Source organism: Varanus komodoensis, unplaced genomic scaffold (assembly GCF_004798865.1).
Source record: "Varanus komodoensis strain SLA01 unplaced genomic scaffold, ASM479886v1 scaffold3, whole genome shotgun sequence".
Lineage (NCBI taxonomy): Eukaryota > Metazoa > Chordata > Lepidosauria > Squamata > Varanidae > Varanus > Varanus komodoensis.
The window spans coordinates 34,676,987-34,702,573 of NW_025335761.1; the positions used below are offsets into that span (position 1 = coordinate 34,676,987).

The 25,587-nt window shown below is 44.2% G+C and overlaps 1 protein-coding gene across 2 annotated transcripts; it reads left to right on the forward strand.

Annotated features, from left to right (window-relative positions):
* The first annotated feature begins 105 nt into the window (after positions 1-105).
* Positions 106-25,070, forward strand: VRTN (vertebrae development associated). Of its 2 annotated transcripts, XR_006415330.1 has the most exons (4): positions 106-195; positions 10,419-12,542; positions 13,619-13,795; positions 24,955-25,070. XR_006415330.1 is itself a non-coding variant. In XM_044436419.1 (2 exons), coding segments are annotated over exons 1-2 (2,040 nt in total). In that variant the 5' UTR covers positions 106-193; the 3' UTR covers positions 12,457-12,732. The 2 variants fall into 2 exon arrangements, 1 of the variants encoding a protein (XP_044292354.1); XM_044436419.1 differs by lacking the exons at positions 13,619-13,795; positions 24,955-25,070 and having other exon boundaries at positions 10,419-12,732.
* The last annotated feature ends 517 nt before the right edge of the window (positions 25,071-25,587 follow it).

Sequence of the window (25,587 nt, forward strand, 5' to 3'; positions counted from 1 at the left end):
CAAGTTCATTCCTAATTAAAACCCAAGAAAGAGAGAGCTAGAAAAACACAAACTACTTGAATTGAAAGTTTCATTTATGTATCTAGTCACCTGCAAAACAAAATGTTTCTGTTTTCCAGCTTTTCCAGCTCCTGGGTTGCTTGTCTAGCTAATTCAGCAGTATGGTACACTGAGGTTCTGCACTGCTACCAAAATGTATGTATGATTATAATAGTGAACATGATTCACAGACAAATGTTCGTTATAACAGTATTGCATCGACAAGCCTGTCTGAATCTCATATGTTTTTAATGGGCTGCCTCTCCACTAATTTTAAAATACTGAACTTCTGATTTCAAAGGTATTTGCTTTAGTATCAGTTTCAGAGTGCTTCTCAAACTTTATCTTGTTGAGTTTCACAACAGAATTCATCTATCTGGCCTCTCTTCAGCCCTAGCCAGTATAGCCAATGGTGATGGGTCACTGGAGCTATAGGCCAAAATATCTGGCAGACAACAAGTTACCCTTAGTTACAGGGTAACAAAGTCACATGCTTCTTCATGATATTTTTTTCAGCAGCCACATTTTACCTACTGTTTTCATTTTTTTGAAGGGAGATTATACACTATGATTGGAAAGGGAGTTATCCCTTCAAGAAATAATAATAGCAGAGCAATTTTAGAATTTGCTCCTTTCTCAGATTGTTTATAAGCAGCTCTATAGTACATTTCTTTAGTATCTATGAAACCAAATCTTTGGTTAACCAATTGCTAAAATGGTAGGACCAGCATCCCAGTGAAAGGCCATATATTATTCTTACTTGAACCAGAGAGACCTGAGTTCAAATCTCGATATAGCTGTACATTCAGTAGATAGATATATCTTCTTGATAAATCTTCTTGATTATCTTCTAGATAATCTTGATAAAATGCTGTTGGAAGTCTATGTCACCAAAAGATACTTTTAAAAAATATAGACTGCTCCATTCCCATAAGCTCTGGGCAGTTTACAAATGATTAAAACCACAACAATTAACATTTCAAGTAAAAACAAGCATATGAAATAAAACTAGTCTGGGAACTAATCTAGAATGCCCTTTTAAAGGTAGCAACTGGGATATCCAGTGTATCTCTCCCAGCAGGCCATTTCATAGTTTGAGGGCAACCTCTGAAAAAGCCTTTTGGAAAGTAGGCACTGATCTTACAAAAATGAATTCAGGAAGATTCTCCCTTGAGGACCTTAGCTGGCGAGGTGGAATATATGGGAGAAGACATTTCTGCAGGTACTTTGCTGAAAGAAGAAATAAATCTAAAGTCAGTGTTAGATATGCACAAACCACATGGGCTGTTACATTGCTGGCTCCCACTTTAATCAAAGTAGCTAGAACAGCCTTCCTCAGCCTGGCATGTTCCAAAAGTTTTGGACTTCATCTCTCAACAGCTCCAGCCAATAGAGCCAACAATATAGGAGTCCAGGGAATTGTCGTCCAAAACATCTGGAAGTTACCAGGTTGGAGCCGGGTGATCCTGAGGAACACTTGGGGCTATAAGAAATGTTTCTAGGTTTCTGTTTTAGAGATCTAATGAATCAGAGAAAAACTTGGCTTTGGCGATATCTTTTACAATTTCTCCCGAATAGAGGGACTGGATCGCTTGGAAGCACTCGCACAATATCAGGCTCCACCCCAAAACTGAAGGACGTTTTCCATTAACGTCCCCGTCCCAACGTTTTCCCTAGAAAGTTTCAGTACTCCAGTTCCCCGCCAGCTTCTAAAAACCGTTTCCCTGAGTGAATGGAGCGAGAGAAATAGAGAAAAGGAAAGAAAAGGTGGTGTGCCTGGGTGCGGGTCGAGTTAGCATTCACAAGAAGATTCTGGGCGCTTGTTTTCTCCTTTTCTAGAGAAATATAGGAACAACAGGAGCACAAGCAGGGAGTAGAAACCAATACTGTATCCAAACCAGTTTCCCTTTGCATGGTTTCTATCCACAGCCTGCCTGCCTCTCTCTCTCTCTCTTTTCTGCCTTTGTATTTTACCTTGCTTCCCCAACTCGTCCTTAGTATTTTTCTCGTTTTTCTTTGCTCAGGTTGTGAGAAGTGTGGTGGCGCGTAAGAGTAAAGGGGCTTGTCTCTTTAAGAAGCCCTGTGTTTCATAGTTGTCTTAGACAATAGCAATGATCACTTTAGCTTTGGAAGTGACCTCCGAATTTAAACTCCTTTCATGTTGGATATAAGAGCACATGGGGATGGACTATTTCCTGGTGGGGGGGAGGGGTGGAGCCGAGACCCTTTCACACACAGGCCAGCCACTCCAATTGGTTCACTCCAGATCTGAAACCAGTTCCAGTCTGAATGTGGGACACAGCTGAAATGGTGGAGGTCGCTGTGCTTCCTGCTTCAAGATTTAAATGTCCAGGAAACAGCCTTTCAGAGAAGCCAAGGCAAGGAGCTGCTTAGAACTGGTTGGGGTGAGCATCAGGGCTTTGCTCAACAAATAAAGGTGAGTTTGAAGGAACTTCCGAAGTTGGTCAGCCGGTTTCTCGAGGGAAGGCGGATTACCAAGGCTTAACCCCCGCCAACGCCAAGACTTGAGCAGATTTCCAGAGGTTCTACATGCAGGCCAGTGCAAACCCAAGCTCAAGCAAAGCTTGTGTAGGCACGGAGTTGTGTGTAGGTTTGCGGCCGTAAGTGCACATTTACTAGAGAGTACTCCTGTTGAACTCAGTGGAGCTTACTTCGGAGTAAGCAATCCTTGGATTGCGCTGTGCATTACTTTTGGACCAGCAGCGGGCCAAGAGCGCAGTTGCCAGGCAAGCGCAGCCCGGCAGTCGCTTTCTCCTCTGACTCCTTGCGTTTGGCGCTCTGGTCCTAGCTTTCATTTAATCTCGTTTCTTCTCAAGTTCTCCCTCCATGTGCAGCCTTTGTTTCAAGAGCATTTCCGAAAGCGATTTCATGGGGATTCTAGCCGCCCTCTTGTGGGAAGGTGCCAGAATCAAGCAGGAGAATCCCTTTTTCACAGAACCCTGTGCAGTTTTCCTCGGACCTTTTAAACGTATAGAAAACGCACTTCTGCTGGCACTAGATCGGTTCACTCAGCCGTTTGGGTGTTTTCCACTGAATACAGATATCAAGCTCATTCCCAAGTTTATTTCTGTGCCTCCCATGCCCTTTTGGAAGTATCTCGTGGGCTGCTCAGCGTTGCTGCAGGTCTGCAGCGGCCGGTAGAGGGCGCCCAGTTTTGCGTCCTGTGGCTCGGCTGTCGTTCACGACCTCGCTAGAGATCATTCTTGGACTGGAAGGGTCACGAAATATTCCGAGGCCTGCTGGCTGCGGCCTGGCCTTTGTGCTCTTGGTGAGCAGTTGGCTGGATCCAGGCAGAGCTGTTATCGCTGTTTGCCTTATTTGGGGACCCTAAGCAGAGTGCCCACGTGGCTTCAGAGAGATCTTGAAAAAAATCTGCAGGCATGGTAGATCCCCAGAACTGAAGCCTGCTTTCAGATTTGGGTCACGCATTTGCTTGAATGTATGATAATGTTTTGTGTCCTGTGGAAAGCTGCAGCATTTCCGATGCAGATCTTCAAATTACAGTTCTTAGTACACTTACTCCCAAGTAAGTCTTATCTTCAGATTTAATGCTTACAGTTCTTAGTACATGTGCTCCCCAGTAAGTCTTATCAGAGCAAGCATAGTTAGGAATTCTGCTGTCTGTGGTTTGGGTGAATTCTTTGGAAAAATGCAAACCATTCTAAAACAGTACCTGGTTTATTAGCACTAGCCTATTTTGTCATTTTGTATACTGCAGTGAAAAAGGTGGTTGTTTATGCTATCCAGTGGCTTGAAATAAAATGGGGATAAGCTAAATCAGTGTTATAATGTAACACTTTCTTAGTCAGCTTCATGCATCAGATGAATAAAACGTAGCCTTCAATCTTGTTTTACTTCAACTAGATTTAATGTGGTTATTCTGAAATATAGAGGCTTCTGTAGTGCAATAGTCCTTAAATAAAATAAAATAAATTTGACAGTGGTTCCAGACAAGGTCATCTTCTGCTCCTAGCTCCCCTGTGTCCCCCTCCAGTAGTAGCGGAAGTAGTAGTAGTTCTTTCCACTGGAAATCCTTTAAGGAGACAAGGCTGAATAGCTACACACTGCTTGCTGACTGGTAGTATAAGGACCTCTCTGCCTGGTAATAGCCAAGAATAATTAGGAAGGTGCTCAGTCCACAGTTCTATATTGTTTGGATACAAGGTGCAGTTTTAGTAGAAGAGAGGGAGCAAAATTTAGGTCACAGTCCTGTTTGGACATCCAGTGCAAAGTGGGAGAAGCAAGAGGACAAGCTGATGAAAATGTGCAACTGCTGTGGAAAAGGCAAATCCCACATGGGTGTAATTAGGAAGGGGACTGAAAATAAAACTGCCAAGATTGTGCTTATTATTATTATTAATAATACACATATTTGGTTCACATGCACTTAGAATATTGTGTACAGGGCAACTAAAAGGATGCAGAGGTTGGAGCAACTCTCCTTTGAGGAATAGTTACAGCAACTAGAATTGTTTAGGTTAGAACAAAGGCAAACAAAAGGAGACATAGAGGGGTTTAAAATTATGCAGTATGAAGAAAGTACAGAGGGAGACATTTTTCTCCCTCTCCCATAACACTTGACTGGTGAGAGATTTAGGACAGATAAAAGAAATACTTCGTCACCATAGTCTATAGTTACACTATGGAATTTGCTGCCATGGGAATTGGTGATGGCTGCCAATCTGGATGGCTTTAAAAAGGGATTGGACAGATGCATGAACAAGGAGGCTGTTAGCAGCTACTAGCCTTGCAGTCTGTGTGCTACCTTTTACTAGAGGTGGCCTGCCTGCACACACCAGTTGCTGAGGAGCTTTGGCGGGAGGAGGTCTTGCACCCATCCTGCTTGAGGGATCCTTTGGGCAGCTGGTTTGCTACACTGTGTGAATGTGCTGGACTGGATGGACCATTGGTTTGCTTCAGCGTGACTTTCCTTACATTCTTAAGAGTGGCAGAAGTAATCTTGGCTTCCCCATCCTCTGCACTAGCTGGAGTATCTTGGAATGAGAGGGAAGGAGCCAGGAGCAGCTGCAAGACATCTCATGTCTTGTCCTGCATCCTGTCTCCTGCCTCCCAAAATACTGCCTGCCTTGCTCTCAGAGAGCCACTGGTGCAGCTCTTTCTGTGCCAGTGAGGAGGAAAAAGGGAGCAGAGTTGTGCTTTCTGACCTCAGATGTGAGAATCCAGAAATCCTGTGACCCCTCAGTTACTATCTAGGAGCCATAGGATTGTCCCCTTCATGAAGGAGACACTAGATTGATGTCTAAGTTGAAAGAATTCCTGTTCTTGGATGTGTTCAAGGGTGACCTACAAAAGGCAGCTTCTACATGTATTGTGTTTACTTTTTATACCTTATAACAGGGTTTGGAAGCTTTGACAAAAAAAAAAAAAAAATGGGGTCAGTTGATGGGCCAAGCAACTTTAACTATCAAAAGGTTTGAATGTATGGTAATTTATTTTCTGTTGTTTAAATTGTTTTAAGGTGTAATTTTCTGCTTACAGCTTTTAACAGTGTGTTTTATATAAATGTGAATGATTCACTCAGTAGTTCTCTTTGGCTTTTATCCTGGAATGCCAATGTTGGCCTGCAGTTACACATTTATTTAAGCCAAGGAACAGCAGCTGTTGAGAAATTACAGGTACCTCAGGATTTTATAAAAATAATACATGTATTAGGGCATAAACTTTCAAATTTTAGGCATTCAAGATACCACAAGTCCTTTTGTTTCTGCTGCAACAGTCTGTCAGAGGACTGTCCTTCTGAAAATTACTTAGAAACAAAATAAAATTAAGGCAGTTGCCAGCAGGCCAAAAGTTTAAGCATTTGTGGGTCCATAGCATTTTTTGGCTATTATTTGCACTCAAATAATAATAGGTCTCAGTTGGCAATATATGACTGATTGGTTGATCAGCATGCCACTTGTAATACTGATTATAACAATACCCACACAGGTCAAACATTATTTTTTCTAAGTAAAGAGAATTTTTCCTTTGGCAGGCATGTCTACTACAGGAATCTGTTTTATTTGTTGGTGTAGAACTGGTGAGTTTTGGACTGGTGTTTTAATGCAGAGATGCGCGAGCTTCATGGGGCAGTTAGCAGGTGTTGCTGGACCATGCTTCCTGCACTCTTCATCTAGCTTTTCTGATAGTGAGAAGCATAATAAACTTGAGATGGAGGTTCAGGTGCTTGGGCTGTTCTGTGCCAGTGTTTTAGTTAATATTATTATTATTATTATTATTATTATTATTATTAGAACATTTCTATGCTGCCCCTTGCCGAAGCCTCGGGGCAGCTTACAACACAATAAAATACAATACAATATAAAAATAACAATATAAAATTAAAATTAATAATATAAAATAAATAAAAAATATAAACGATATAAAAGAAGTTATAAAAGAAAAGTTATAAAAGAAAAGAAAAGAAGTCGCCCTGGCCAGATAAATAAGTAAATATTGTTAACAATTAAAATGACGTTTAAATAAAAAGGTCTTCACCTGGCGCCGAAAAACAAATAACGACGGCGCCAGGCGGACCTCTCTGGGGAGCACATTCCATATAATATCCAAGTGATTGCAGAAGGGCAGAGAAGCTGTAAACTGCTGTCGAAGTGTGCATGCATGGAAACCATAAGAGGCATCCTGTTGAACAAACCAAAGATGTCAGCATCCTGTTAGCAGAGTGGCTACCTGGGGGAAGCCCACGAATAAGAGGGGTGTAATAGCACCTCTCCTACTTGCATTCAGCCTCTGCTATTGAAAGTGATAAATTGCCCTCATAACTTGTAGCCATTGACAGCCTTATCCTCCCAAATTTGTCACCCCTCACTGTTAAAACTATCCAGGTTCCATCATTTAATGATGCGCCATATGAAGAAGTATTTCATTTTATCTCTCCCAGATCTCCCACCATTCAGCTTAATGGACTAACCACTGGTGCTAGTATTATGAGTAACTTCAGCTGTACTGGAAAAGAATGGTTATTAGAAAGATTGGTACAAATTCAACTGAGCTGGACAATATTGGAGGTGGTGGTCTTACCTCATGTCTATTACTGAATTAATATAACCCTAAGAACACATCACTGGTATGATGGATTGAATTCAAGAAAGCATACTAGGCTCCCCTATGCCTCTTATCCTAAATCCTAGAGCTTATCTTCACATGCCAGAACTCTTGTTCCAGAGCAAGCCCTCACTAATATTTTTACTAAAGCATATTTAAGGAACTTTAATTTTACCATTTGAATGCAAGGTTCCTCCTGGTAAACATAAAGGGAGGAAGTTTCTGTCTTGCACTAAGCCCTGGTTTTTTATAATTTTTATTTTCAACAAAAGGAATAGAAGCTTCTAGCAAATCTTTTTTTCTTCTGCATTTTCTGTTGTGGGTGGTAGGTCTAGAAGGGTGAAAAATAGCAGAATGGAAACAAGCAATCTTATGGTTTGTGAACCGTCAGGAAAATATTTATTGGTAAATGCTGAGATTGTCTCTTAAAGTAAGTCTTGGATTTTTTTTTAATAGTTAAGCATTTTTTAAGGTGCAGTGAGAGATTAAGTTACTTGAAAATGTGTGAGGCCCAGCTAAAGATTGATTTGCACATAGTATATGGCATAAAAATAAAACCTGCACATGGGCTGATTCGTGTGAGAGGCAAGGCTATGAAAGAATTAAAAAAGATGATGGGATAGCAAGATTAGATTATCAGTTTTAAAGGAAAGCAAGTAGCAGAAAAGCATTTTGAACAGAATAGGGTGGCAGATGTTATGGAGGCTAGAAATGTATGACTAAATCTCATAATGTGAAGGCAGAATCTGAATATGGGGAAAGATATGTAGGTTGTAGGAAACATTCTCTCTCTCACAAGTAGCCAAAGATACCATTTTTATTGGGGCGGGGCTGGCAGTTTGTACTTGTTTCTTGTCATTTGGTCTGCTCCATCCTTAGACAAGCCCATGGCTGCCTTCCATCATACTCAATCCATGCTAATGCACATTCCTTCACTCTTCCTTCTATAAGGACCTGAATTCCCACCATTTGGCCTGCCTAAGAGAAGCAGTGACATTGCAGTGTTTACCAGGAAGGACACCAGTGCAAACATGGTTTCAGACTTGAGTTCTGAACTAACCTCTTGCTGATGTTCGCCTTAGCCAGATATGTGACAGAAGTTGTTCACAGACTTTCTGTGCTGTACTGTTGAGAGGGAGCAGCTCCATTTAAGAAATGGTATTGATCAAACAACGGAAGCTACATAGGAGCCAGCTCTGTTCTGCCTCCCTGTTTTGACTGCCCTAAGCATCCTGTTAGAAAAATATCAGATTCAAGCAGAAAAGCTCTCTTAAGATCTGATATGCCTTTTGACTCGGTGAAATGGCCCAGGTTGCTTCTTAGATCAAAAGTCTGTTGGATTCAGAAACAAAATCTATATAATACTGACTCTCTTTCTGTGGTATTCGAATCAGTGCTTTTTTTGTAAGAAAAAAGGTGCCAGAACTCATGAAATTATTTACCTTACACATGTAGTCAATCACTGTACACACATGCACACGTCAGTTGTGTAACGAAACATAATGGTTGCCACCCTCAGTAAGCACTCAGTGCGCAACCACATGACCAATCACAAGCCAAGCAGCACCACAAGCCGAGCAGTGCCATCACAACCAGCGTGGATGAAGTACGCATGCATCGGATTTGACACACAAGCAGCCCGCATGCACCATTTTAATGATTTTGCCACCGACCTGCTACGCACGACAGGGTGACTCAAATCCACATGGACCAAACATCAAATTTTCAAAAGTTACTTTTAAAACTTGGAAAATCTGTAGAAAAACGGTGCTGGAACTCCATTCCGGTGTGTTCTATGACCAAAAAAAAAAAAAAAAAAAGCACTGATTAGAATTAACTAGATTTTAGGGATTTTTAATGCTTCTAATATCAAATTCAAGTGGTGAATGCTGCCAGGATTGTGGCCAAAAATAGAGCCCCTGGGAAAGAAGAGCGAAGCATTAGCATGCTTGTGGGAATACTGAGGTCTGCAGAAGAGCAAGAAAGAAAGAAATCCTGAGGGGGCCAAACTCAAAATAGAGCAAATGAGGGTAGGAGCCACAAAGTCTGTGCTGGGGAGAACTGGAATGTGTGGTGTCCGGGAGAGGAATGACTAGTTAGAACATTGTAGAGAAGTTCTTCTTTTAGGAAGGATAGATGCACTGCAACATCGTGTTGCAGGCCCTACTTCTTGCTTCCAGGTGAGGGTTGCAGACCAGGTATATACTCACATAGTTAAAATTCACAGTAAAGATTTAAGATTTGATTTTTTTTTTTTTTTTTGCATCAGTGTGATATTTTAAGCATGCTGAGTTTGAGCTAGTCTGTCAATGTATTTTCTACCTGAGTTGGATTCATTTTACTGTTCATTAGCTTTTCATCAGGCAAGGAAATTCAAGGTTTGTGATCCAGGGAGCTGAGGTCACACTTGGATCATGGAACTCATTCTTTGGCCATGATCAAGTCAGTATCACTTGGTTTTCTTTCCTGATTTGTAAAATGCAAACATTAATGAAGCACCTTCCTGAGTTGCTATATAACAAGCAGAAACGTTCAGCAAAAAGCAGAATAGCATGATAGATTGTTTTAGTGTAGGGGCTGGGAGAAAGGGATGAGAACAATGGAGGCAGAACAGTGCTCCAGAAAGAAATTGATATTTCCTTTAAGGCAAACACTTGCGAAGAGAAAAGGGTTTAAAGGTGGTGTAAAGCAGCTTCCACAGTTGGATAAAATGTTCATAAATCAAATATCTGCCCCTAAAAAGCAGCATAAAAATGATATAAACAAATATGAGATCTGCTTGCGTATTGGATGGACAGGTTCAGGTGAGTCATTTGATGCATTACTTGGTGCAAACGTGGTATGTGTTACCAACTGAAGGATGGGATAACATACCCATGAAATAGTTAGGATTTGATTCTATAAGATTGTTTCCTGCCCAATTAAACATGCTTAAATCCCATTGTTTTTAACAAAACAAAGATCCTACACATCCTTACTCCTGTGCAGATTGCATCCGTACACCCATTTGGGAGCAAGCTCCACTGAATTCAGTAGGGCTTGTGAAGAAACATGCATAGTATTCAGTTGCTGGGCATCTGTCTCTCATGAAATCATCCCTCTAGCAGGAATCTTCCGTCTCAGATCAGGAGTGGCCTGCGGATTAGGGTTGTAGGTGTTGTTTGTGAATGCAGATGCTTGCCGAGAGAAAGCAGCCGCACTGTGTTGCTCTGATCAGCAGGCGGGCTGTGTTGACGAGGGGGACGGTGCGAAATGTGTGACATTCTCATTGTTTGAACTCTTCTGTGTTTCAGGATGATCCAGCGACACCAGCTGGTGCAGTCCGTGCTCCAGGAGCTGCAGGAGGCTACTGAATGCTTTGGGCTCGAGGGACTGACAAGTGCAGCCCTGGAGGCTGAGCGCACGTTGTCATCTTTCTCCTTACCCAGCTACACTGGGAGGCAATTCCAGGAAGAGCTGGAAGTTGACCGGGTGGCACTGAATCTGTATCCTGAAGATGCTCCCAGCCATATGCTGCCCTTGGTTTGCAAAGGAGAAGGGAACCACCTGTTTGAGGCTGCCAGTATGCTGCTGTGGGGGGGCACCAGCTTGAGTCTGGAGCTGCAGGTGCGCACCGCAGTGGAAATGTTGCTGCACAAGCAGTACTACCTGAATGGCATGATTGACTCCAAGGTGATGCTGCAGGCTGCCCGCTACTCGATGTGCACTGAGGAATCTCCAGAGATGACAAGCTTGCCTCTGGCCATCCTGGAGGCCATTTTCGATGCTGACATCAAAGCCACTTGCTTCCCGGGCACGTATGCCAACATGTGGCACGTGTATGCCCTGGCATCAGTGCTGCAGTGCAACATCTATTCCATCTACCCGATGAGCAACCTAAAGATCCGGCCATACTTCAACCGACTGATCCGACCCAGGAGGGGCAACTTGCAAGTCTCCACACTCCACATCATGTGGTCTGGGCAGCAGCTGTCCTCTCAGGTGTTCAAAGCTCAGTCCTTTGTGCCTGTTGTTGGCCTGGAAGAGCTGGAACCCGCGAACCCCCCTCCGGAGCCTCAAGTGCAGCCGGTGAAGACTCTGGAGCTGCTGAACAAGGATCCGCAGGTGACATACTCTAACCTGCGTGAAAGATACAGCATCACAAAAAGTACCTTCTATCGATGGAAGCGCCAGTCCCGAGAGCACAGGCAGAAAGCAGCAACCAGGTTTGCAGCCAAGCACTTCCTGCAGTCCCGCTTCCAAGAGGGCAACATCATCCCTCTTCAGCACTTCCGCCAGATGTTCCCGGAAATCTCGCGCTCCACTTATTATGCCTGGAAGCATGAGATGCAAAATGTGATAAATGGTGGCGAGGCCTCTTCCCCTGCTGAAACTGGGTTGCCAAAGGATCCTCCGGCATACAAACCAGAGGAGCTTCTTGCTGGCAGAGATGGTGGAGGCAAGTGTGAGGGAGTCCCGGGGCCCAGAAGCCCTCTCCTGAATCCCAGCCAAAATGGGACCTCCATGCAAGGAGCCAAGTCTTATCTGGAGAAGTGCATTTCCATGAATACTCTTGTGCCCTACAGAAGCTTCAAGCATAGTTTTCCTGGCATTTCCAGATCCACTTATTACAACTGGAGGAGAAAAGCCATCAAGGGGAACCCCAACTTCCAGCCTTCCTTGCCGCTTTCCATCAGTGAGAAACCCCTTTTGAACAGGCAGCTGCATCTTCCATTCAAGGCAGGCAGGCTGCCTAGCCGAAAGGTGCTCAGTGAACCTCGGATTCTCATGCGCATCAAACCATCTTTGTGCCACTGGCAAAAGCAGCTGCGTGACTTAGCCAAGAAGCGAGTCCGCCTCTGGAAAATGCCCTTCTGCAAATTCCGCCTGCGCTATCCAAGCATCTCTTCCACAGCCTATTGGTTCTGGAGGAAAAGAAGCAGCAGCCAGACCAAGAAGCAGTGCCTTTCTTCAAATGGGGTTTCCAAAGATTTGCAGAGGAGACTTACAGCTGAGTCTAGTGCAAAGACAGGGCTTGACTTCCATTCCCCACAGCCAAAGGAGACGACCGTTGCAGCACCGATGGACAGACAAGTGCCTAAACCTTTCACTGCTATGATACCAGGCTACTCAATGGCAGAAAGAGTCAACAACAGCAGCATGTTTGTGATGGACGTGATCGCCACAGCTCAGTTCAAAGCCCAGGCCAAGCTGTTTCTCCAGCAACGGTTTGAGTCCAAGACCTTCCCAACATACAAAGAGTTCAGGGCTCATTTCCCTCTGACAGCGCGCTCCACATACTACATGTGGAAGCGTGCTCTGCACGAAGGGCTAACCCTGGTGGATGCCTAGGCTCACCAAGCCCTCCTTCAGTCTGCTACTGGAAGTGGCTGTCGTCGCATCCGAGGACTGGCAAACGCCATGAGCACATTTCTTAGGTGGGAAAGGGTGTCTTTGTCTTGTTACGGCCATGTTCTTAGATCTGGACTTGGACACCAACTCTGCATAGCCTCAGTCCCTGGAGGTGTGGAGAATGGTGGACAGGATATTGGGGGTGATGCATTGCTTTTGTGCTGGGCCACCTTGCTGGCCATAACAAAAGATAAGATTTCCTCTTTTTTTTAGTGAGTAGACCAGTAAACAGGTGGTGGTGGTGGTGGTGGTAGGGGAAGGGGAAGGGGTCATGAGGGTACTTCTTTATGTTTCTGAAATGCTTCCGTATTTTTGACTGACTTTGAAATGTTTCTTTCTTTTTTTAATGTGATTGTGAACTGGGGTCTTTGGTTCTATGAACTGGATGCAGGGTGCACTCATCTTCTTCACCAAGTAGACTGTTAGCTCTACCAGGTCACCTTCTCGGTGTAATGTATGAACAGTGCATTTAAGATGCATCTGCAAGATCTCTATGTTAAAACAATGTTACTTGCAAGAGACCCTCATTAAAATCCACAAGATAAGAAATCAAAGTGTCCCAGACCGTATTATGAAAGGGGTGGAGTGGGGGAGAGGGGAGTAAGTCCTTAGTCTTGGAGAGCAGGCAGGGCTCTAATGTCCAGCCAGGGGAGAAGTTCAGGGGACAGAGAAAGCTGCTTCACTATCCCCTTTGGAAAATGTGTGGGAAAACTTTCTGGAAGGTGTTGGGACAGCTGGGCAGTGCATCCTGGTGGGCAGCTGGAGCCAGGTCGAGTCACGTTTGCCTACTTTTTGAGCCAGCTTGAAGCTAATGAAGCCAACCCAGGACCAGCTCAGCTTCAGAAGGCAAGACAGGTGTGCCTCTTTGGTGCCTTGCAGTCCATGGTGTACCCACACCAGCCTTTCCGGGCCTGGTGCTGCCCAGATGTGCTAGACTTCAGTTTCTATCTTAACAAGCTGCCCACAGATGTTTGGAGCTAGAGGCAAACACATCTGGCAAGTTGGGCAAGACTTGTGAAGAGGAAGGTGGGAAAGCTTGATGCAAAATTCATCAATAAAAATTACAGTTCTCAACTTTTTATTGCATGTCATTTGTATGCAGTGTTTAGAATACCTTGCTGATAAATAGAAATGCATACCCCAGAAATAGTGCTATGCACCCTGAGATGGCAGCCTGAATCACCCACAAAGCTCCTCTTCACTGTCACCAGCGATCCGCTAGAAATGGTACTTCTGAACATACGGTACTGGCCCACCTTCCTTCCTGTCTTCTTTCCAGGTGAGAAATGCACTGCATATTCTTGCGTAACATCACTTGGTAATAACTTTCTCCAGTCTACTATTGTCCAGTTCTTTGGACATCAACTCCAAGTATTTCTGACCATTGGCCAGGTGGGAGTTGATTGTTACTCATTTCATTCAAATAGACATCACAGAATCATGGAATCATAGGATAGTAGAGTTGGAAGGGGCCATGAAGCCCTTCGGGGCCAACCCCCTGCTGTTGCAGGACACCAATTTACCATCCCACTCAGATGACTGTCCAATTTCTTTTTGAATGTCTCCAGTGTGGGAGAGCTCACCATCTCTGTAGACAGCTGGTTCCACTGTTGTACTGCGCTGACAGTGAGGAAGCTTTTCCTGATGTCCAGCCTGAATCTGGGTTGTCACAACTTGAACTGATTATTCCATGTCCAACACTCTGGCATCAGCAAGATAAGCAACAATAAGCGCTTATCTACAAAAGAAGGAGAGTTGGACTGGGTTTCCTTTTACCCTGAGTTACTAGCTGTAAGGATACTTCTAGTTTTTGTATCAAGAGATAAGTTGATAAAAGAATAGGTTCAGACCCAGTAGGTGGCGCCCTTGTATTGTAGGACTGGAAAATGCTTGTAATTGGCTTTTAGGTACAGTGTTCTCTGCCTTAGTCATTCCACTCCTGCCTATTTTCTGTTCCTCTAGAAAATAAAAAATGGATACTCTGTGTCTCAAGCCATGCCTGCCTCTGGAAATGTCTAGGTGGCTGCAACTGCTGTGCCAGGAACTCTGTTTTAAGCATTCCTCATCTCTACTGTCCAGGCCTGCACTGGTCCCTTCTGTTTTCCCTGTATGGTCCACTATGTCATATGCAATTCCCATAGTAAGCCTAGGGGTCTTCCTAGCTGAACAGGACACTTCCTTGCGCGTCTGTGCCAGGATTTTTTCCATGCTACAATTCGTAGCCAAGACCACAAGAAGCTGCTGCTTATATGCATCACAGAGACCTGTTTGATCCTGGGTCAGCCTCCCCTGCTGCTGTGTCTGCCCCACTGAACTCTCTTTCTAGTACAGAAAACCAGACAGTCATAAAGTGTGTAGGACGAGCCAGGGGTTTGGAGGGGGCAGCAGAGATGGGTCTGTGTGATGTTACATGGTATTAAAGGTGTAAAAGGATTTGCAGCCAAGTGCAGCCCCTGCTGCTGTATTTGCAGCATTCTACAGACTAGTGCTACATCTGGATCTGCAGCTGGAATTTACCATGAAACTGTATTAAGCGTACATAGGATTTTATGTGGTTTATTGGACTGAGGCCAGCATTCTGCATTTGCATTCTGTAGAGTGATGGGCTTTATTTCTGGGTATGGAATGGGTTTCCACAGGAGATGGTTGAAGTCCCATTGGTGAGGGTGTTCAAGAATAGGCTGGACATGCACATGGCAGGCATGTCTTAAGCGGAGCTGGCTGGAGCTGGGGGTCAGACTAGATGGCCCAGGAGACCCCTTCTGACTTTCTATATTTCTATTTCCTGGTAAGTGTGCCAAAGATTGCAGTCTAGTTCTGTAAACATTCAAAATGATGGTAGAATTTAAGCAAATTTCCATAATTTTGTCCTATCGATCTTTATCTATCAATCCAAGTACATGGCTTATTCTGCTTTTGCTAGCCGTGGGAGAAGCAGGTTTAAGCCCCATCCCCTGACCACTGGAAGCCTCTGGGATTTCACTAGATCAGCCTTTCCCAGCATGGTGCCTGTGGACTGCAATAATTCATGACAATTGGCCATGCTGGCTGAGGCTGATGGGAGTTGAAGTCAAAAACATCTGTGGAACATCAGGTTGGGGAAGGTTGACTAGACATTGCCCTGGCTTTCTCTTTGAAACCATTAGGACTAGTGACTTGCTAGTTAAAAGCCAAATTCTCCCCTACACACAATACTGGATTTTTCTACCAGCTTCTGCAGTTGTGCAAGGCATTTCTGCAAGTCTAGAATACATAGAACTATGTTATAAATCATGATGGGAATAAGATCTTGATTGCCAGTCTCTTGATGGATGTTAGAGCATGTATATTTCAAACTGAAACTACTTCTGGCACTCAAACACCATCTGCATGAAGTTGGGCAGCAGCTAAAAGGGAAAATGTACTGGATAAATCTATTAAAATGGCCCTTTAAAAAAAGATGTTTGATTTATACACACTGTGAATGAGTTTGCTTCCTTGGCTACTGGGATCAGTGGTGGGGTCATCAAACCTTGCAGAGTCCTTTCCATTTACTTAAACTCTGGTGAATTAATTACACTCCAAATAGGAATCATCCTGTTGTATTTAAATGGATTGCATCATTGATGTAGTTATTTTATGGTGAGACAAGGAGAAACTTACAAGAAAATGTTACAGTCTGTTCCTTAAGCCTTGGCATCTTTGAGCATGGCACACTTTTATCATGGAACCTGTGTGCTGCTCTGTTGGGGCTGTTCAGACATGACAGATTCTGATTTGGTGTAGTCTTATCATGTCTAGTCTGACAGTGTTTGACTTCCCGCTGTTTCCAATGGCTTGGTCCTTTTTTGTCCCTTTTTACTCTGACTGCATTACTTTTTCAGTCTTATGCAATATTCTAGCCTTGCCAGAATGTTGCAGAACAGCTCAGGCAGGGGACGAAAGAATGGAACATGCCAGAGGATTGGGCTTTTCTGCTTCCCTGCTGGTCTACTCTCTAGGGTGGTTATGGTGGGTAGGTTTTTCATGATGCCTAAGTGATGCAGAGCCTTGTTGGGGTAAAGGATCGGATGACACCATGAGCAGCATGACATTTGTGGGTCTGGCCACACTTACTAAGGAACAAGCTCTGTTGAAGACAAGGGATTATACCTCTCAGAAACTTGCATAGGATTGTGCTGCAAGTCTCTGCAAGTTGGGACTGCGAGCTGCAAAAGTCCAAATGCATTCTCTCAGGATTAGGACTGAACCTTGCATCTGTGAGTAGGAATACAGACACCCAACCTGCACTAAACCAGGTCATGGTCCATCTAGGCCGGGACTGTCAGCACAGAGTAGCCGTGACTCTGTGGAGTTGAGCAGGATTCATTCCTAATCCTTTCTGGAAATGGCAGGGATTTATCCTGGGACAAAGCACATGATCTGCCACGAAGCTATGGCCTTTCCAATAGAATGCCATTTAAAATACTTGGTGGGAGTACAGTCTCCTGAAACACACAGCTTTCTTGTTCTCAGGCTCATTCCTACAACCATGAGGGCTAGAATCTTAAGAACACATTCTATTTTTAAGATGTTAAGAATCTTATTGGGCATTATGTGTGGAATTCAGTGAAGTCCTCCTGCAGTGGCAAACTGCTTCTTTTAGCAGAAGTGTGGGGGGGTGTTCCCCATCTCCCCTGCATCCCCCGCTGCTCTCTCTCAAATCTGTTCAGGATGGTTGGGGGACCATCTGGAGCAGAGTTGGAGTACAGGGGGAGGAGAAGATTAAGTCCTGTTGCAGAAGCAAACATCCATTTAAAATACATTAGATACCCCATGCTTTTAGGAAAGGATGTCCAAGATAGAGCACTGGTCTTGAGTATGTTAGAGAAATAGCATTCTTGCATGCTGTAGGTAAACACTCATAGTCATAAAGACCCACCTGTGAAAATGGTGAGGTGGGGAAACAGAAAGCACTATTGTGTTGCTTTCATACCACACTTTGCCTGGTTTATTTTCCTCTCATCTTTCCCTGCTCTCCTGGCATTGGTGTATGTGATCCCTTTCTCCCTCGGAGTGCAATATTTGTTTCCAGTTCTTGCTGGCATCTAGATGAATGCTTAATATGTTGTCTTTGGAGTTCAATTAGCTAACTAGGTTAAACTAAGACAAATACAGTGCCGGTTGTCTTATCCTCAGTATAGAGAGGAGAAGAGCTGGAGTGTGACCTAAAATTTGGGGCTACATGAAGTGAAGCCGGCATTGCTCGTGGCTGCGCTTAATGTGGGTGGGTGGAAGGCTGTGGAGCAGCACCCAGCAGATGGGCAGAGGCCTAGCTTTCCAGGGGAAGGAGCATCTTTCAGTGCTGGGGGGAAGGTTGACTTGAACTATTACTGAGAGTGCTGCTTGCTCTAGTCTCCAAGGCTGCATGCGTCAAGGGAGTAATTGGGAGTAATTAGCTCCCAGTGTCTGCAGGTGAAATCCTCTGGGGGAGCAAGCTGGTAATTACTCTGGAATGATTATCTGTGTCTGTAAACTCTGTGCCGGAGGCTCTTTCAGTTCATTTGTTTGCAGCAGTGGCAGAACAGCTGCTATAAAATTGACATCTGGACTCCCAAGTAGATGTGCATCTATTTCTGTATTTTACTTCAATTGGATCAAGAAAGAGAAAAGCAAGAGGTGGAAGAAAATGAAACCACCTTGCTGACCCTTCAAGATGAACCGTAATGCTTAATCTTTTCAGTCTCAATTGCAAGGTAGCTTGTTGAAGCCTCAAGTTCATGCAACTTTGGAGAGGTAGCACACAAATCTGGGATGCTGGGGGACTATAGCTCTGCGCCATGGCAGCTTTGCCATCTTGTTCCCCATGCTCTTCAACATCTGCATGAAACTGCTGGGAGAGGTCATCAGGAGGTTTGGGCTGCGGAGTCACCACTGTGCTGATGACACTCAGCTCTGCCTCTCATTTACTCCAGGTGAACTGGTACTGAACCAGTGCCTGGCCAAGGTAATGGGATGAATGAGGGCCAATAAACTGAGCCTCAATCCAGATAAGATGGAAGTCCTGTTGGTGGGTGGATTGAAGTTTCAGGTAAGTGATTTTGACCTTGTCCTGGATGGGGTAGCACTCCCTCTAAAGGACAGGGTCCACAGCTTGGGAGTGCTCCTTGACCCATAGCTGTCACTGGAATCCCAGGTGGCGGCGGTGGCAAGGAGTGCTTTCCTACAGCTTCGGCTGGTCCGTCAGGTATGTCCTTACCTGGACGAGCACTGCCTAGCAACAGTGATTCATGCTCTGATAACCTCCTGGTTGGATAACTACAATGCACCCTACACGGGGCTGCCCTCGAAAATGGTCTGGATACTTCGGCTGGTACAAAATAGAGCGGCCAGATTGCTGATGGGGACCAGCCATTATTCTCATATAACACCGGTCCTCTACCAACTCCACTGGCTTCCAGTTGAAGTCTGGACCCAATTCAAGGTGCTGGTTTTGACCTATAAAGCCCTAAATGGCTTGGGACCAGGATACCTGAAGGAACATCTCCTTCCGTATATGGCATCACTCCTCTTAAGATCGGCGGGAGAGGCCCTGCTCTGAGAACCCCTGCTAAAGGAGGTAAAGAGGACATCTACTCAGAACAGTGCCTTCTCTGCGGTGGCGCCCAGATTATGGAATATGCTCCCCAGTGAGGTTTGCCTGGCGTTGAGCCTATACTCTTTTTGGCACCAGGTTGTTTTAAAAATGTGTATTTTTACAATTTACAGTCGCTTTTATTATATTTGGTTTTGCTTGGACTTAGTTGTTTCTGGTTTTGATAATTGTATTGTATTGTTCTACCGATTGTTTATGGTTTGCTTTTAATCTTGTAAGCCTTCCTGAGATGCGATAGTGAAGGACGGCATACTAATGTTTTAAATAAAATAAGCAAATAAAATAAATCTGTGTTCTTTGGAAAATGTGCCTTCTGCAGACTGGCTTGCAAAGTTTTTTGTTATCTTCAGGAAACAGATGGGTTATGTGCATTTTAATGAGGGGCTGGCCCTACCAGCACACCTTGCAGGAACCGGCTTCATTGCAGTCTAGGTATTCTCCAGTGGGAGATGGGCGCTGAACTTCCCTAGCTTTCTCACCAAGTCCCCCTGTATCCTCCAGGACAGAGGCTCAGACTCCTGGAGGGAGAGGGCACGGGCGTTTTGGGGAAACTCCATGCCTCTGTGGGTAACCTTCCTGAGCCTGAAGTTACCCTACACTGACATAGCCATTTGGGCCTTGAAAAACAAACACTCAAAGCAGCACATTTTAGCTTGTCACATCCTTTACAGGGCAGTTGTGCTTGCTGAGGACCCAGCAATGTTCCCACAGGAAATGCATTTCCAACCGTAGGCCTTCAGCACTCGTGCATGTTGGGGACATGAGCTGCAATCAGTGTATTTCAGGGCACTTGTCTGTCATACAGACGTTAGGGGCAGGCCGTGGGAACATCCCACTAATGTGTCCTGGTGGCAAACGCAATGCTGCAACATGTACAGCCACTAATTTATGGCATGTGTTAAGCCACAAATGACCATCTCCCCAACCCCGGACTCCTGCTGTATGCTAAAATCCCCCTTAGCGCCTGGTAGGATGAGATGTGCCCCAGCTATTCTGAGACACGAGGGAGAGAATGCTCACCGCGGGGTAGCTTAGCCATCTTGGGACTGCAGCTTTTGATGCACTCTGGCTTCACACAACCCACTTCCAAGTGTGCTGGGCTTGAAAGGTGAGCTGTGGCCTAAGCACACGGCGAAACAGTCTTCTCCCGGTGCCAGCAAGTTCCCCACTGCTATGCCACCTGACTGCCCCATCTTGGCAAATCGAGAGGGAAGTAGGAATCAGTTCTTGGAGCCTTACAGAGTCCAGCTATCTGAATGGTACATGGAAGATGCAGAGCTGTCGTGGAATGCATGTCATCTGATTCCATATCCCCCTCTCTCAGCAGCCTGGTTTTCAGAGACAGTTACAAGAAATCCCATAGGTGATAATTATAGAATACATTTGGTGGGAGCTAGGATGTTGTTTAGGTTTCTTTCTTTTTTTAATCTGAACCAGTCAGTGGGTGTTTTATGGCCAGCTATCGAAAGATTTATTGCTTATTCTCTCTGCAGCGCACACACAGAATTACTTCTAGCTCTTGGTAATCCAGTCAGTTTTTCTTCCTCCTTGGCATTATTTATTAATTTCATGGACATGTCATGCATGTCTTCCGTTGCGGAACCTGAGGTTACTCTGGGAGAAGGACCATGCTCAGCAATGCAACAGGGGCTTTGCCTACATTTCCATCCCTGGCATCTCCAGGCACGGCTGCAAAAGCGGCCTTGTGAACATCTGGAGAGTTGTTGCCAGCAGTGGAATGGTACATTAAGCACCCTTCCCAAAGCCACATCCCCAGCCAGAGTCAAAAATTGCAGTCAGCTGTGTTGATCCCTATCAAGAAACTAACTCAAGGAGTTTTTATCTGCTAGCTCTTGTGCAAAACTCATGTGTCTTGAGTGTCCATTTGAGACCAAGCCACTCTGGAATACCATGCTTTGCAACAAGAATATGGTATATTATACAATAATATATTGTTGCAGCGGGCGGGAGGCGGTGGGGGGGAGCAGGGCCGTCTTAACAGCATTATGGGCCCCAGGCAAAGCAGTGTACTGGGGCCCCTATGATAACTACAACTACTGTTAATTTTGGAAGTTTTCCAATTTTCCAAGGGTTAACATACACAGATTAGTATGGGGCCCACAGGCAAGTGCCCATCAGGCCCATGCATTAAGATGATCCTGGGAGAAAGTCTCTACTGTGAGTCTTGCAACTAAACTTAGAAGAACCATGGAATTCTGAAGGGGTGGCAGATGATATCAATGTCCCTGCTAATTGAAATAATTACTGCTGCCACTCAGTGACCCAGTTTACACATAACTGCCCATTCATGGTTTAAACAACCAAGGAGATGGTGTGGCTGCAAGGAAGCAAACTTGCACTAGCCAAAGGTCTGTCTGTGAAGTTTATTTTGCTTATATTATTGAAGTGCTTTCCTCCTCCTATTAAGCAAAGCAGGTTCTTGAGCTTTGCAATGATTTATCAACCCAACCCTTATAGAATCTTGTTTTCTGTTCTGTACCACTTTAGCTTAAACTATTTCAGAACAATCCAAGTCAGTTCCGTATGACTAGGCACATTTGTGAACCTTATTTTAAAAGAGCTGTTCAAAGCTATTGTGTGATTCAGCTGGACAAAACTGCCATATTACTTCCCTTGCCCTCTCTTTCTTTCTAATGAATTTGTACACATCACACACCTTCACATCTGTTCACCTAGATTTGTTATCTTTCAGCTCCTTAAGAAAAAAGATCAGAAGCTGAACCCTGCAGAAACTCCCATGATCAGAGTTCCACTACTTCACAATCCTGTCCAGAGGGTCTTCCCCCCCCCCTTCCCCCCCTAATCAGGATGGGGGGTCGGGGGGAGAATGAATATTTACAGGATTCATTCTGTGATGATGAAAGCTGAAACAGAAAAGAAATGTGACAAGTGCTGGTCTGGATACCCTTTAATTGTATTTCTTTAAAAAATGTGTTTAGAAAAGTGACATGAAAGCATCTAAACATTGAAATGCTTGACCTACTTTTATTCCCTTTTCTTTTGACAACTTGCTTTGGTCAGATGGAGGGACATAAATCTACCATTTAGACTTTAAATACTGACAAGGTACCAATATAACAAAAGTTGCAAACTTGATTTTATAAGGAAGTTCCACTGGAATAATGTGCATATGAGAAAATCAGGGCAGAACTGGATTCACAAATTGTAGCAGAATAAGTAAAGCATAACAAAGCTTCCCATTGCATATAAACAAATTTGCTTACATAAAGCAAATATGTGCATGCTTTATTTGCTTCCCAAATTACATCACAAAACAGTGGCCATTATTTTCAGACTGAGAGATTTTTGGAAGGAAGTGGTGGAAGCACTCCATTCCAAAATGTTGGTGCTGACTATTCACAAAACATCTTACTTCCAGTCTAGAGGCCATAATTGCTGCTGATCATGACTGCTGAGGATGGATTCCTCCTCCATCATTTGTATGTTCCTATATTTTCTGCTCTTCCCCTTTTAAGACCTCTTTTTCCTTGCTCCTGCTGCTTCCTTCTCTCCTATGATCTGGCCCATTCCTTAAATGTCTATCTGTCTTCAGTTTTCCTCTTCCACACAGACTGTCTTCAGAATCCTCTATCACAGCCTTTCCCAGCTGGACCTCCAGATATAGAGGACCACAATTTCCACCATCCCTGTCCACCATGGTCATAGTTTTTGGTCATAGCTGCTTAGTTTACTTGTAACATCAGGGCTGCTTAACCAGTCACTGCCATTAAAAAAAAACTTTGGGCTTGACCTTTGGGACCAGATAAAGTGGCAAAATCTTACTCATTGTTTTCCTGAAAGATGTAAGCATGGATTATGAATTTCACATGATAATCAGTTGCAGTTTAGTTTTGTGGTATTCCCAAGATGGCTGGTGAAACTCCTCTCAGTTTAAGTAATCAGTCATCTTTTATCTATAATTTTGACATTTTCCATAATGTGGCATGGAATGTGGGATGTTCTTTTGTTACCACCTCCCAGAGCAATGGATCCACAAAACGTTGGACAGGTAGGGAAAGGGAGTCAATTCCAGAGGCAAGCACAGAAAGAGGCAAGCACAGAAAGGTGTGAAATTTGCGGACATTTTACTAGCCTCTGAGGGAATCAGGCCTCCCAAAATTCAGAGATCGGGAAATTTTTTAGAAGCAGTTAAAGGACATGTACATTCCCTAAGCTTTCCATTGCATGCATTGCTAGACCAAGCTATTCTCCCACTTGTAATATGTGATCAAATGACTTAGAACTGCGTCCAGCCTAACACTTTGCTTGGAACATAATACAAAATTGTCAGCGCATGAACATAAATACAAAACTTAGGGTGTGCACTTTGGGTCGCCTTGAGCGCCATCTGCCATATGGTGTCACTGAGCTGCTCTTCCTTCAGCACCAGGAAATAGGATTTAATTGCATGCCATGAAAGGATTATTCATTCAACAGCAGGGAGGAAAGGAGCCTCCAAGTGTTCCCATAGCAGGAAAGTGGAAGGAACTATTCCTCCAGTTTCTCATTTTTCAGTAGCTCTGGAAAACTCAACATGAACTTTATGGACAAGAAGCACCACATTTTTTAATCTAATTTTTGAACAGGCATGTTAAAGCAGCACCGTGGAGCATGTGGCTATAACAGTTGACCCTGACAAAAGATCTCAGGTGTTTTCAGTATGTGAAATACAGACCTCTTTCCCCATAACTTACAGTAATGTTGTCTCTTGTATAAGCAACTATGTTTTCAATAGATACATCGATATCATATAATGTGCAATTCCATGTCTGTTTAGAAAAAAAAGCCCTGCAACTCCGAGTATGTCCCTGCCATCTATTCTGGCTCGGGCATGTTGAGTTGCAAGCTTCTTTTTCCATCTACACATGCATAGGACTGCACCCTTAACATCCTAAAGGCAACTCGTAAAGGTCCATCCTATTGCGGCTGATGAGTACAGGGAGAAGGGTGGTCCCTGTCGGCAGACCCAACAAGCTCTATTACCTTCTCCCCATCCTTCTCTTCTGCACATACCCTAAGCACACTTGAGCATTCAATACATGTAGCTTTCCCAGGAATGAGGATTTCACAGCTTGGGGTCCTGCTAGATGCAGTGAAATCAACATTCACTAGGTTTGCAGCAGCAAGAAAAGTCTGACAAAAACCACTGCAAGCACCTATTTCAGAACTGGAAAGGTTTTCAGACAAAGAGTTGTAATATGCCAAAGGTCGTATAATAAAAACATTGCAAACACCCATTTCAAGGCAGGTAAAGTGGTTACATGGGGGGCACAGAGAAACTATATAAATATGACAACCAAAAAAAGGATTGCAGTGTGTGTGAAGTAATGCAAATTGCTATCTGTGGTGCCCCTCAAGACTACTAAGTCCTTTTAGCCAAATGAGCTAACTGCACTGATGCTCAGCCTTATACCCAAAGTGCTTCTGCAAAATGGAACCAATCATACTTATTGGGTTGCTATCAGGATTACTGAACCAGTATAGAATAAGTACTTTGAATGCTCAAAAAGCAATTAAAATGCTAACTCCTATTAGTAGTAGCAATAATGAAATTATATAACAACAAAGAATAAAATTAAATGGCCCTACAGCATGCATTTGGAAACTTAAAAAGCAGAACAGGCAGCTTAACCCTTCTCTCTGTTCATAATGCAAGGAAAGAGCAGTTATTTTGTTTAGAGTTATTTGCCTTGGCCTTTTCTCAAAAAGCCGTGTTTCTTCATTCTTGTTGGTCAGTGCAATGGCAGCAACATCCATCCTAAGAGTGAATTTTGACTTTTAAAAATATTTTCTCCCTTTTACAGTGGATCATTTCCCCCAGCTTCCCTCTGGGTTAGCCTGAATTGGATGATCTGCCCATGTGTGGCAATCGCACATGCTCAGTTCATCCAAACGAAGCTACTGAGCCCTTGAAGGAAGAAGGCAGGGGAATCCAGCAGCAGTGTGAGCAGAACTGCATCCAGAGCAAGCAGGATGACAGGTAGTGGGTCCATGAGTGCCATGGACTTTGGCTGGCACGGCCTGCTCTCCTTTGCCCTGTGCGGTACCCTCCTCTGCACTTGTCTGTCTTCCCTTCTGTGCTAGAACCGTTCTTGTGCTGATAGTCCCTCAGTCTCTGTCTGCAGTCAGCTCTTCAAGATGCTTCGAAGAGGATCATCATCTGTGAGAATTCCTGTTTGTGGATGAGTTCTTATTATAGCATCCGGAGGTGGCCTGCATGTGCAAATAAGCCATTAGATTTGTATACCCGTGTCAAAACTTTAGCATCGCCTCCAGCTGGGGCTACGGAAAGCCACAGCATATGCCACTGAGACAGAAAATCCTCTTCTGCTCCACAATTAAGCCTGAACCTTCCTCTGTTGCTTTCTCTGGGATGGGTTCACCTGAGAAGCTCAGCCGAAGAATACAGCATCACTTCCAATGCTCTGCTTTTCTTT